The 15,222-nt window shown below is 33.9% G+C and overlaps 1 protein-coding gene across 3 annotated transcripts in view; it reads right to left on the reverse strand.

The window, feature by feature from the left end:
- Positions 1-11,738: 11,738 nt before the first annotated feature.
- Positions 11,739-15,222, reverse strand: part of LOC126707942 (replication protein A 70 kDa DNA-binding subunit A-like) — a 34,843-nt gene continuing 31,359 nt past the window's right edge. For 2 of the 3 annotated variants that reach the window (XM_050407698.1, XM_050407697.1), the window contains exon 2: positions 11,739-14,433. In XM_050407698.1, the coding sequence (XP_050263655.1) occupies positions 12,093-14,433 (2,341 nt within the window). In that variant the 3' untranslated portion in view covers positions 11,739-12,092. The remainder of the gene's footprint in view (positions 14,434-15,222) is intronic. The other variant, XM_050407699.1, reaches the window with a different exon arrangement.

The raw sequence follows: 15,222 nt of genomic DNA on the forward strand, positions 1-15,222 counted from the left end.
AGCGATGAGTTAATCACTTTATATATTGACACAAGAAGAAGCCGTAAGGAAATGGGGAAATAGAAAATTGGTACTGTTTTGTTTTGACTTTCGATCTCCATATTATATTGGATTCTCTCTCTGGAGTCTGGCCAAACATTGAAATTATAAAATAAATAGCACCTCTTAAATTCCTTGCAAACATCAAGACGAAATAAATAGTAGTAATATATGATTATGATAAGAACAATTAAAAGTCCTTTGTCTTTGTCTCACTTGCATTGCACTTCTTCAAATAAAAAAGCAATAGCTAGCACCGTCACAGACACAGTATGAATGATAATTTGGGTACAGTTGTGCTGCTGGGTTGCTCGTTGCTGCTTTGTGTCAGAAATTTATTTGAGGATGAAGGATGGGAGGGACAAACTAAGGTTAATATAAACAGCCAAAAAAAAAAAAAAAAAAAACTACATTTGAGTCGATGATCTTTATTTGAACACATGGGGGTACTTCGATCACATGTACGTATACGTGAAACTTCATGGCTTTAACTACTTTATGCACAAGAGAAGACAATGGTATTGCTTGCTTTTACACGTGAATCCAAAGCGCTCATTTATTTTGGAATTTGGCATAACGGGGAGACGGTATCTATTATTATTATGCCCCACTCTCAAACAATGTCAGTTTAACATGTGTGTGGGGGAAGTGTGAAAGTGGAACTACCGCTCAAAGACAGTATCAATTAATATTGTCTTGAAATTTTATAAGAAGGGAAGATATAATAAAAATATTAAATTTTAAAATTTACAGTTAATATAAAGATGTATAAGTAATTTGAAAGGTTTTTCTTCAAACTCGTTTCTTAAAAAATTAGAGAAAGCTAACCAATAATTGAGAGTCTAAGATGGCATAAGCCAATACACCAATGCACATAAAAGGAATCCTCATATATCACATATTATCATGATTTTCCCCTCAATAAAATCCATGAACAGTACATTATCAAACCTCTTTTAGGTGTGATTGGATAATCCATGACCAGTGATGGACAACAAATGGATATTACAAAGAAACCGTTTCACGAAATAGTGAGTACAAATGATGGCCAATCCAGTGCATCATGTCCATAAAAAGTTCAGGTAAAATATATAAATTACTAACTAATTGATTTGTATTAAAAAAAAAAAAAAATCAAATTTAGCCATGAAAACCATATGGATGCTTGGTATAGCAATGGGGACAAATTTAGTGATAAATCAATGTCAACGAAAGTAGTTTTAACAGTTATTACGATCCACAAAGTCCAAACTATAAAGCCGATATGTATGCATGTTGGAGATGCAGAAAGTTTTAGGCGGATATATTGGATTTACTACCAGTTTGAATATTGCGGAGCACTGGGCACTTAGAGTTAGAGATTACCTTAATCTTTATATTAATTTGAATTTAGTTGTTGTAGAAGTTGAGATAGATAGATATCAATTGTCTGTTGTAGATTTTCTTCTCAAAAAAAAAGTCTGTTAATGTAGATTTAGTTTCTAACCATATCATATCCCCTCTAGTTGATGACTGCAACCAGATGGTTTTCAGGATCTCCCATTGTTATAGGAAAGGAAAACCAATAAGTTAAGTGTGCTAATGTTCTTGCAAAATTAGGAGCCAATCATGGACTTCGTTATTTTTGATCCCTCAGCTCGCCTGGTGGAATTGTTGATGTCCTTAATCATGATTATAGTGGTTTGCACTTAAATAGGCTATGTGCTGATACTTTTGTGGCTCCTTATTTAGCTGTTTTCTATGCATTTCGTTTTCTATCGCAAAAAAAATAAAAAAATAAACACATCCGTAACTTAAGAATATTGGTGGATATATTTAGAAATAATTTACTTTTATGATTTTGTAAACAAAAACAACACATGAATCTAATCATTCTTTAGGCTCACAGAAAAATTGATCAAGTCTTGTGTTTGACACAATCTCTTTAAATGAGTTAAAATTGTTTTTCTTATAAATGAGAGAATATGAATATGTATGTTAGTGAATAGACAAAATATTCCATGAAAAAAATGAAAAACAATCTCTGTTCCCTATTCAAGTGGACACATAATTAAGAGCCAATTTATTATCCACTTCTTAACATATTTCTAACATATATAAGGATAGAGGTAAAAATCAAATATGATTGTATAACTATTTCTCTTTTATCAAAGATACTAGGGTTAAAATCCCATCCCCAAAATGAATGTAAACATCAAATAATAGATACATTCCTAAGGGTAATCACTCCGTTGTTTCTTTTCTTTAAATAAAAAAAAAAGAAAAAAAAAGAAAAGAAAAGAAAAAGAGAGAAGCGAGATAGAATAGATTATATATATAGGGTTCAAGTTATATCTAGTGTAATTTTAAGCGTTATACCATTCAATATTTTTTTAACTGAATATGAATTTTGACAAATATATCGTTGGATTACATTATATTTGTATGTTCTCCATGCTTGCAAAATTTTAAGGTGATCAAAGATCAATAAGCATGTATAATCAACCAATTATTTAAATTCAAATTTTTGCAATTTAAAATAATGTATAAAAGATGAGTTTATGAATCAAAAGTAAATAACATTTGATTGGTATGAAACTTGATATGTGTGTTAAGAACATATAAAACATAATCTAACAGTGAGATTTTTAAAATATGAATTTAATAACAAGTTATTGGGTAATGTAACATTACTTTATATTTAGATTTATACTAGAGTGGTGAAAACTCCCTGTTCCAAAAGGTGTTCAAAGCAAAATTCTTCCTTGATTGCTCAATCATGGAATGTGCTAACCCAAACAAAGGATTGTATGCCTGGAAAAGCTTATTACAAGCAAGACACATTATTGATTTGGGGGTGGGTTGGAGAATTGGTAATGAGGAGTCAACACTTACTCAATCGGATAAGTGGTTGCCAAAACACCCTCCAGCAATGATTGTTTCTCCACCTGTGACTTTACCTCTAGAAGCTAAGGTGAGTGCTCTTATTGATGAGGTGAACCACTCCTAGAATTCTAACCTGGTCCAAAATGAGTTTTTGGCTCATGAAGTTGACTTGATCCTTGGTATCCCCCTAAGTTGCCAATCCATCCCTAATGAGCATGTCTGGTTCCTTACCAAAAATGGTAAGTACTCAACCCGTAGTGCTTATCACTTGATTACTGGTGTAGAGAGAAACTTGAATCCAAACTGCTCTAACTCAAAGATGAATCATAGGTTATGGAATAGTATTTGGGGTTTAGAAGTCCCTCATAAAGTTAAGCATATGATATGGAGGGCATCTCACAATGCCATTCCTACCCTCTGTAATCTATGGAAAAGAAATGTGGTGAATTCAATCTAATGCTCAAGTTGTATGGTGGGAAGTGAAGACACAGTTCATGCCCTCTAGAGCTACCCAGCTCTATATGTCATCTGGGAAGGTATTGAGGTCTTGACAAAATTGTTGAGATATAAGTTTGATAATTTCAAGGACTTGTTGGGGATTGTCTTTTTGTTAAAGGAGCGTGTTGATACTAACCTGTTAGCTATGATTTTCTAGCTGATTTGGAGCAAAAGAAACTCATACAGATGTGGGGAAAAGTTTGTGGAGATTATCAATATTAGGGGTCGAGCTAATACCCTTCTTCAGGATTTTTTTGTTGCACAGAATCCTCGGCTTCTAACCTCGACAATCTCTGTCAGAGCCGTGAGTTGAATTGGTGTGCTGTCACAGGCAACCAAAAATAAAACCTATACTCCTAAAAATATATGTAATAGTGCGAGTAAGGATCGTTCCCACAGAGAGTATCTAACTTAGTTTTATACTACGTGAATAAGGAGGGAAAGGGGGGGGGGTTTGAGTATAATGAAAACAATTTTAAGAAAAAAACAACTAAGGAACAATACAAATTAAAGTATTGAATTCAATCAAAAGAACAAATCTTGGTCTAAGTCAACATCTACCACCGGAATTTTACAACTGATCATCGATGTAAGTATATATTAATTCACACTTTAAATATTCATCGTTGGAACTATTTTCCTATTTCTCCTTAGTCGCAGTTAATTAGAAAACAAGCGATCTAATAAACCCTAACTACTAAACAACCCAAGACAAGCGCTAAAGGTTTAATCTAATAGCAGCCTTAAGAATTAGAGAGATCGATGAAGCTAAACAACACAAGCAAAAGCGGTTGCATTTAATTTAGTCGAGTGTTCTTCCTAAGATCTAACAATTTCTAACGTAGCAAATCATTAAATATTGGTTGCTTCACAAATTAGAGAGATCAAATAATTACGGATTTGATATCCAACCTAGCAGTAAATTGCAATGAATAATAAACTAGTAGGCCTCCTAGTAATTAAACGAGACAATTATGAAAATAGGCACAGAAGAACATTTGCTATTCAAAGCATAAATTGAACAATAAAAACAAATTAGATCTCATAGTTTTATTGATTCTGAGGCTTTAGTTTCCTCCGACCAAGTATAAAAGTTTAGCCAAGTAGGGCCATGATGAAAACTCAAAGGATAAATTAGAGAAGAGGGGAGAGAGAGGCGTGTGTGTCCAATCTGATTTCTCCTCCCCTCTTTTACATGTTAATTCCCCCTTTCCCAAACTTACAAAATTTCCTAAAAATATTCTAAATAATAATATCCAAATCTGACTAATTATAGAAAAATATTAAAAATAAAACAAAGTCCTAATATAACTAGGAAAGTGGTGTTTTCAGCTGGAAATTTCATGCACCAGATCTGAAAACTTCCGAAAATAAATCGCATCAGATCTGCATATTAGAATTTTAGGCAAAAGAACATTCTAGAACGTCAGCAGTGCAGGTGTAGCAACTTCAAGCCCGATTTCGACCTTGATGCAACCAGTATCTCTCAAAACTCAAAACATGAAAGTTGTAGAGCTTTGTCTTAGAGTTCCATAGCATCTTGAATCATCTCAATCAGAGTTCGAATGAGAGAGTTATACCCAGATTACGAAACGATGTCAAAGCCGTCCAGAATCGCCCAATTAACTACATTTTGCACTTAATGCCTCCATTTGCATCCTAAATCAAAATATAAGAATAATTAGTACATTTATGCACCAAATAAATATAAAAAACTAAACATTAAGGGAGAAAACTATGACAATTTGCATTCTCATCATGGATTCCTCCAATCTCGCCCCATTACGAAATCAATTTTGATGGAGCATGTTTCTCGACAAAAGGAGCAGCTGGTCTGGGTGCAGTAATTTGTGATGCTTTTGGTAAGGTCCTTGGTGCTCTGGCTCAAAGAATAAAAAAAACCTATCTCAGTTGCAACCATGGAGGCCCTGGCATGTCACAGAGTTATGTTTTTTGCCAAGGACGAAGGTGTTTTGGACTACATTTTTTTAGGGCGATGCAGAGACTATTATAAAAGCTATCCTAGCTTCTGATTCTTCCTACCTAGAGAATGGACACGTGATTAGTGATATTCTTTAGTTATCTGGTGTATTCTCTTTTTGCAGTTTTTTCCATGTAAAATGTCTTGGCAATTCAGTTGCCCATTTTTTAGCTAGATCTTCTAAGTCTGGTTCTGAGCTTCAGGTTTGGCAGAATTCTGTACCTGATGATATAGCTCTCCTAGTCACACGTGACTCTTTGTAATTGCTTTCTTTTTTAGTTTCAATAACAGTGGCTGCTCAAGGATATATTTTTAGGGGGTTAGTAAGAAGATGCATTTTGGGTAAAATAAATAAATAAATCTAGCGGTTTACGTGATTTCTTTATTACAAAATTTTTCATAGTATGTACTACCAAGAGAATAAGAGATGAGAAGTGTTACATCTACAATATTTTCACAATATTTTTCCAACAAATTTTATGTTATAAGTTGTTATTAATTTTAATTTAAACTTACTACTGAAATTACTTTTTTCCTCATTAGTAACAGCTAGTAACAATCTGCTACTTAGGCTTTATTATGAGCATATTATGAACATAGCATTTCTCATATAAGATAAATTAGTTCATTGCATATTGTTTATAAATATGATGAAGATAATAATTATTGTTGCTAAGATTAAATCTTGGAAATCATTTATTATTTTTAAATACAATCAACATATGAATTATTGTTGTTAAGTGAACTCCAAGTGAGATCTAAATATAATAAACTTTTATGTATTAGTTTATTTCAAATTTGTTAAGATCTAAATGATTTTTTTAAGATTTAAGATGAACAAATTTATACTTTTGTTGTTAGGCTTACTATTTCCCCCCCCCCCCCCCCAATATTTTAGATCAAATTGGTTTGTTATTGGTATTGTCAAGATGATCATATTCAAATTCATTTAAGCTAGACTTTAAAAAAATATAGGTTTAGGGAGTTCAAAATTTATTTTAGGAGGGTCAAATAAAAAAAAAAAAATATATATATATATATATACATATTTTGGCCCAGCTGAAGGGGTTCATTTGAACCCCTAGATTGCACCTAGAGCCGGCCATGTTCAATAATACAAGGCCTCCTGGTCTGGTTTCTCAAAAAACAAAAGAGTTATACCAGATTTGAGATCGCCCATCTTCGTCGGCAAGGTAATAAGTCTGCCCACATGTTAGCAAAACATGCCTTTTGCCACACAGTAAATGTGTGTAAGCCTATCTAACTGCTAAAGATCGAGTCAATGTTTGCCGCTGCAAGTTGGATTATAACCTTCACAATTATATATAGAACCCACTTGTTATAAAAAGATGATACACATAGATAGATTCCAAAACATTCTATAGAAAAAGACATGAGAAAGATAGATCTCTAAACATGAGATGGAACAAGTACGGTGCCACCGACTTGAAGCCCACTAACAATTCTTATTAGTTGTTCTACCTCTACCTATTACAAAAATATCAATACTACTCTATTTTCTCTTTCTCTTTCTCTTTTTCTTTTTCTATTTTTTCTTTTTGAGAAGAAAATCAATAGTTATCAATACTCCATTCGATATTTAAACATTTGACGGAATCAAAGATACCATTTAGATCTGACATTAATTTAATTTCTGTGTGTGTGAGAGAGAGAGGGATCTAATTTCGGCAACCCTAGTAGATTAATAAACCAGGTAGGTTTTGGTCTCCCATAAGACTAACATTATTAATGTCTTTTGCCAAACAAGATAATTTATTATTAATTTATTTTTTTAAAAGCCAATGTCATCATGCATTAAAAGAAACCCCATGAAACTATATGGGTTTCTTTTGTCTAATAACAATTTTGTTTCACAAGTTTTTTTTTTTTCAAATATTACATTTTAACTCCTAAAGTTTGGATTGAATAAAATCATTAAGGGTACTTTGGATGATACCTAATGAGTTTATTTTATTCCAAACCTTAGGGAATTAAATAAATATATAATAATTAAAAGTTTGTAGACTAAATTGAGATATAGCCAAAGCAACAAGGGGATAAATTATAAATTTCCTTTTTTATTCTTAATTAATTTATAATAAATATCTATATTTTTTTAATGCAAGTATGGTCACAGCTAGTTTGATCCACAAATTTCTAATAGATTTCAATTTATCCTCATCCAAATATTGGTATTAGTCATTAGCCTCACCGTAGACGTGACATGGATGCTTGTCTAAGAGGTCCTACTGCTACAGTACATAATAAAAAATATTAAAAAAATAAAATAAAATAAAACAAAAGCCGCCACCTTAACAGTTGCAGTACCCAAATTGATAGTATAACCTCTTCTTTATCCACTTACCCTCGCAATCTTCAACTAATCCAAAGAGTTGTCCCACGTTGTTTTTATTTTTTTTTTTGCTGAATAAAAAAAGGGCTTCTAATGTGGCCTCATCTATGGTAATCTTTAATCTGGACCACCTACTTTTGTTACTTTAATTACTCATGTGATGTGTACTGTACTATATACACTATATACACCACGTGACAGTAATGGGTAATACTATGTGTACCACATGACCCTTGTGGGGATTATCATTCGAACCGCTTCTCTTTAGGTGTTGAGATAAAGACTTCTACCGTTAAGTCGCATATCGTGTGGTAAGAGTTGTCACAGGTAAACCTCAGAGCCGGCTGAATACTGGAGCAAAAAATGCGGTCGCCTAAGGCCCCAAGTAAAAAAAAGGCTCCCAAATTTTAACCAAGAGGGTTATTTATAATCAATAAATAAAATAATATTTTTTTAACAAATGAAAAACAAATAAAAAAGAGAGAAAAATGCAACGTCCACGATATTTTTCACAACACTTTTACAACTAATGTTAAGTAGTAGGTTATTATTGATGGCAAAAAAATAATTATAGTGATATTTTCAAATATAAAACAAAAAGCAACTTAAAACCTAGGATATGTTGTAAAAAATATTATGAATGTTGCACTTCTTAAAAAAATAATAATAATAATAATAATAAGAGTTGAGTTAACAAACTTTTACTAGTTTTCGTCTAAGTCTACTACTAACACCGCTCTTTTACTTACCATTATCAATCCACCACATTAACAAGTATGAAAAATTTTGTCAAACTTTTTCTGTTTATAAAATTTCTAAAAAAAGAAAAAATTCTACGTAGTTCATATTAATTAGTAGTAATTTTGCAGCTAATACAAGATAATCAATTTTTGCCTTAGGCCCCCAAATGCATCAAACCGCCCCTGGTAAACCTCCATCTATGGTAATCTTAATTTTGACCACCTACTTTTGTTACTTTAATTACTCATGTGTACTATACTATATACACCAAGTTTTATTTTTGCACATAATTCTCTCCCCAATCTCAAATCTCAATTAAATTAAACATTACCACCTTGCACGTCCTAAGCTACTTCAATAGTTTACTAAAAAGAAACAGTATCTATTAGTCTAAGTTACTACGTTTATGTAATTCATTACCTCTGAAAATCGAAGTAGGTACTATGTGGGATTTTCAACAAAGGCCACGCTAAGATTCATGATATGCAATTTAGTTTACAGGGAAGAGAAGAGAAGAGAAGAGAAGAAAAGAGAAGACGTTGAGGCAAAATAAAAGGAAGAGTGAGAGTGAGAGTGAGAGTGACCCAACGACAACGAACGTTACAAGCAAATTAATCAGTTACGCTGTCACTATTGAGTAGACGCATTAGCACATGGTCGTAATAACATTGCATGTGCATTTGCAAATGCCTCCCATGTGATGATTTGAGAAAAATAAAAAGTAGTGTGTATGGCTAATCAGTCAATCATTTTTAGGTAAATCAATTGCCGACTGCGTGCTGACTGAGGCATTTGCCATTTAATTTGTCCAACAAATTAAAAGTCATCAAGTTAGCCGGTAATGCATCACAAACTTGCATACCATTATTTCATCCAATAAAACTTGCTTAGCATTAAATAAGCAATAAATGTGTGTAGTTGTAACAACAAATAATATAAACAAATCAATTCTCTCTTCTCTCCTATCTCATTCTTTCCTCTTTTCCTCTCTCACTTCATTAAAATATTAATTTTTATTTTTACAACCCATAAACAATAGGATGTATATATACAAACTTACTATTCACATATGCTAAAAAAATCAAAATGCCCATACCCGAATAATGCTCTATTTTAGTGTCTTGGTTGCTAAAATAGCAACTGGGATTTTTTACACCCTTCGATGCTAATGCTTTATATAATCAATCGATGAAAGAACATGGTAGATGTCTTATGTGAGCAAGGACGAAATCAAGATTTGAAGTTAAGGAGAGTGGAAGTATAAACAAAGAAAAAAAATTATTATGAAAATAAGCATCCATTTAATTAGTATTAACAAACCATCAATAAAGACTAAGAATGAAGACAAAGATACAAAATCATTATTTATACATTACAATGCAATTACTTATGAAAAGGAAACTTGATGGTATTTTTTTATGTGCGTGTTTGTTATTGGATAAGAGTAAAATTTTTTTGGTTTAAAATTTTTTAAAGAGCCGGATTGTTTGTTTTGAATAAAAATTAGTTTATTAAACTTAAATTTTGTTTGTTTTGTTATTAGTAATTTTTGTTGTTGAGCTAATTATTTTTGGACTTGTTAATTTTGTTTTAAATTTTAGATCTATGATTTTTTTTTTTTATGGCCTTTAAGGATCAATGATATTTTTAAGGGGTGTTCAGATGTAATTTTATTGAACTAAATTACTAAAATATAATACCTATGTGTACAAGTATTAAAAAAAGAAAAAGAAAAGAAAAAGAAAAGAAAAAAGGGAGCTTGGAATTGCCCCCCAAGGCAATGACTAGCTATGTCCCAGTCTATGAGTGCCTTATCCAATTTTCTCGAATCTAGCATTGTCGTAGGCTCATCCTAAACATGGGTTTGTGAATAAGCTCCAAGCCTCGTGGACCAAAACCAAGAGAATTGAGCCGCCACTTATTGACTTGGGCTTAGTTCTAACCTAAATTTCCGGGTTCAAACTTGGGTAATAAGGATAGGGACAGGTTAGGCACCCATTTTCGTCCGATCTGAAACTCAACCTTCACTATTATCACATATCCAATTTCAATCAAAAGTCTAATAAAATTAATAAGGAAAAATAAAAGTAAAACCTTAGTCTAGACATACGTTTGAAAACAATTAACTAAAACAACTGTAAAAACAACATATTCAGCAAAAAAAAAACTGTAAAAACAACATAAAAAATAAGAGAGTTAGTAATAAAAAGGGAGGTAAAGTTATTAAAGTAGAAGACAGAATTGTGTACCCCTTAAACATTATAGTGTACAAAGTTCTAAGTCCCAAACACTGTTTTGAACAAAGTCCTGACAAGTCTCATTAGTAAAAATATCATACATTTGGACCACTATAACACACGCCATTGTTCCTGAGGGGACTCAGTTGTGAACTGAGCGTTGGCATTTTTTTTTTGGAAGGGGGGGGGGGGGTGGTGTTGGTATGTATTGCTATTTTTTTTTTAGCAACCATGAATAGTGAGTTCTCAAATATACAACCTACTATTTATGGGTTTTAAACATAAAAGAAATATATTATTGGAGAGAGAGAGAGACAAAGAGGAAGCGAGGAAAGAGAGATGGAAGAGAAGAGAGAAATAATTTTTTATATTATTTGAGTGGGTTATATGTAAAAATAACAACTAAGATGTTAGGTGTATTGTTAAATGAGTTGGTAAAATAAATAAAATAGTGTTTGAGGATGTAAAAAAAGACTTATTTTACATCCTCGAATGTGAATGTTTAGACTCAATAGATCTTTAATTTCTAAATTTCAAATTGAAGGGATCAAATGTGCATAAGTCTTCATAATAGAAAAAAGAATAAATAATAAATAATAGATGCTATATATCACAGATTTTTTGTGCGTACATGATGGTTTTAAAAATTTTAAAGAAAAAAGAAAAAGTATAAATACCCCTTCTAATTTGTATATATGGAGTACAAATAAAAGGTACAGAAAAATTCATCAAAGGGCATCAATCATCTCCTCCAACTTCTCCTAGTTTGAAGGAAATTAAAAATAAAGGGCTGCAGCCTGCAGAGCATTAGATTACCCCTCCAAATATTCTTTAAGTCCTATTTGGATTGAGAGGAGAGAGAGGGAGAGTAGAATAGAGTAATCTGTTTATTTATTAGAAAACAAACAGACAGAAAGTGTAACCTTTCCACCTCTGCTCATTTCTCCCCATCCTATCACTCTTAATGGCAGACAATCTTATCAAGCTTTTTTTACCAGCATAAACATGAATACAAAAATGGAAATGAAGCAAAACTTTTTCAAATTTAAGTCTTTTTAAGTACTTAGAAACCCACAAATAAAATATATTACACGAGAAAGAAAAATGCATCCCATACCTTGCCCGCTGGTTTTCACCACCAAAAAATACAACCTTAAAGGTGGAACCCATACTTATGCTTACAATGTGACCTAAAATTTCTCGGTTCCAATGGACACCTAAGATAGCAACCATGGTTGCAGCTCTTTTCTGTAAGGAAAACAACTCATCAGTCCAAATCCCAAGAGAGCATCAAAATTGCTAAGTCTGCTATCAAACATCATATGAGAACATGCACCATTCTGTACAAACGTCTATTATCTCAATTTTCCAGCTAACTTCAATAGCCACCAAATTGTTGCTTTGAAACACCCCCATATCTCCCAGGCGTAACGCCACTGCTGCCATAAGCTGGAGGAACAGTGCTCAACCCCGGACAATCTCTTGCCCAATGCCCAGGTTGATGGCATTTAAAGCATTCACCAGAGCTTCCACCAACACTTGGCCCAGAAGAAACTCTACTAGCATAGCCCCCTCCCATGGACTGTCCAGGACCATTCATAATACTAGGACAATTTGCAGAGCTATGACCAGCACCCCCACAACTGTTACATTGTAGATATGAACCAGGAGTGCCAGTTGCAGCCATGGCATAACTATTATACTGATTTCCATACTGACCAACTTGATGTAATGGTGCACTAAACTCTTTACCAGAATTGATACTGTTCCCAGTATAGTTCACCACTGGTGGCGTTGGTTGCCTATTTCCAATATTCCCAACTGAAGTATTATTCAATCCAGGGTTAGGGGTGATACTTTCAGCCTTTGAAGCAATAGAACTATAATTCCCTGCTTTCAGCTTTTCCATCAAATCCAAAAGAAATCTGGATTCAGATGAAAAATTCACCTTATCTGCTTTGACCACTGTTGACTTTACACGTTGTTCATCACTAAATGTCTCCTCCTTTACTTTCAACTTGAATATATATTTAGTAAAAAGAACCTTACGAAGGATTTCTCCAAATTTATCATCATCTTGCTCTTCATACTTCAGAAAATACAATTGTTTTGCAGGAATACCCATGATCTCCTCACCACATTCCTGAAATACGGTTACCCATGTTATGCCAGTATGGTCTTGTATCTGGCACTGGAGTATATACCTGTAGTCACATTCCTCAATTGACTGATCACACCTATCACACCGCCATTTCCCATCCCCATTATTTGAAACCTTTTTGTTGCATTGTCGATCACCAATCATGATAGGACACGCTGTGTAGCAGAAATTGTCAACCTTTATGAAGGCAATGGTTGCACTGACAGTGATCCAATCTGGCTTCTCCGATGTTCCTAGCCTCTCGTCCTTAATTTGCGATATAGTCTTTCGAATATCTGTCCTACCCACACTAACTTCCCTGGAAATTGAGACAGATGGGATGTTCCTTCCTTCCTCATCAAACCATCTTCTCAGGTTGTGAGCTTCTGGATAATTTGGCTCAATAAATAGTTGACTGGAAGAGATAGTACCCAATGACTTCCCATTGAAGTCATTTACTCTACCTGCTTTCACAGCTAGAACAGGGAAAAGCCCTGAATCACACATATTTTGCAGACTCTGTCCTTCTGCATTGCAAAAGTTTCCCCACAGAGTTAATTCAACACTTCGGCCAGACATATCCTTCAAGTGTAGGACTCTCCGCTGAGTTTCAGTACCATTTTTTCTCATTATTGAAGCAGGGGGACCAATAAAAGTTACAATACCAATAATGTCCATAATGCTGTTGTTGTCCATGCCTTCAATATCACTTATATGACGGAAGTGAAACTGCTGCTGTGGAATTGAGCTGTCGTCGTCAGAGCAAGGCTGTACCATTGACGTGCTCTCTAAGAAAATTTCCTGGTCATTTGGGAGGTGGTTATAAGCTTTTTGAGCAGGTCTTAAGCTTCCCTTGGAAATCAGATAAACCTTACCAACTTCAATCTGGTTGAAGAATTGATCAGCCACAGCATTAAAGCAAGTTACCCGAATTTCTCCACCGTCAGAATCAAGAAGATCAAAACTGAATACTTTACCATCACCGCGGGGATTATTGTAGTGCTTAAGTTCTCCTTTTGCTGTAACTCTAGCCTTAATTGTCCACCTACCCTGGTATGGATTCAGAGCAGCAATGGGAATTATCCTAGGGGGAGCTTCATTTCTAGCTATTGGTCCTCTGTTAGTGTACATTGAAGATGGTTGTTGATACACAGGCTGAGGTTGGCGGGCAGAGGAATTTAGAGGTGGCCGCGAAGCTTCTGATCTAGGGTTGCGGAAACTCTGCTCACCATATGAACCACCTAACGACACTGATCCAGGATATCCAGCACTAGACTCTATCTTAGGGTAAGCAGCAGGCACATTTGGTGCAGCATATCTACCTGAGTCAGAATTATGAGAATAAGCACTGCCATATGATTGATTTATTCTAGGAGGCTCCATAGATGCTCCAGCTGCATTGGGTTTATTAACCAGACCACCAACAGGTGAAGTTCCAGGAAATGATTGGGGATTCCCAGTTCCTGTCCCTGGTTGGCCAGCTGGGGATTGTACAACCACAGGTTTTGCCACTGGTACAGGTTCTCCAATGAGATCACTTTTCTCAATTATCAAATCCAAATCAACAATGATAATAATCCTGCTTGCAGTCAAAAGAATCAACATGTCATCACCAAAACAATAATAGTCATGGAGCTGTGAAATTGAATGTAAATAATAGATAATGTATAATGACACAGAAGAAAAACTCATTAAATTATTACTTTTTCATAGGTAAATACAACTCACACACCCCCAAGGCATTATTATTTAATTTATAAAACTCAATTTGAGGGAGGGGGATTTGAACATTGGATGTCTCTGTTGAAGACACCAATTAGAAGTGCCAACTAGTTGAGCTATAAGGCTCTTGGTTGCCCATCAAAAAAAAAATTTATGCATGGATGGAAAAAACTTCCTTGGCACCCATGAGTTTACCTTGCAAAGATTTGGGAAATGAAACCCGTCCTCCTCTTTTTCACATCACCCTATGATAATGAAACCTCAGTATGATGAAACAGTCTTCGGAAGTCTAAGACAGTAAAAGTAACCCCACCCCCTTCTCCTTTCTTATCTCTACATACACATTACTGCCTTGTTACTTCCCTGAAGGGAACTATTATGAAACTATAGTGCTTGGTCACTGTTCAGATTGATATCTAAACAAATATTTTTGTTAAATCAGCAAAATATCTTTGAATATATTACCTACTTCCCTACAAGTAAATATTACCTATGCAACAAGAAACATTAAGAGAATTAATCATAACATCAGTTAAAAATAAGACAAGTTGAACACAAACTTTACACTAAAATAATCAATTAAACACAAACAGATTTGTTTAAATTCTAATTACCCAAATTTTGATTCGCAATTTTGCATCTAAAA

The sequence above is a fragment of the Quercus robur genome, chromosome 12 (assembly GCF_932294415.1).
Source record: "Quercus robur chromosome 12, dhQueRobu3.1, whole genome shotgun sequence".
NCBI lineage: Eukaryota > Viridiplantae > Streptophyta > Magnoliopsida > Fagales > Fagaceae > Quercus > Quercus robur.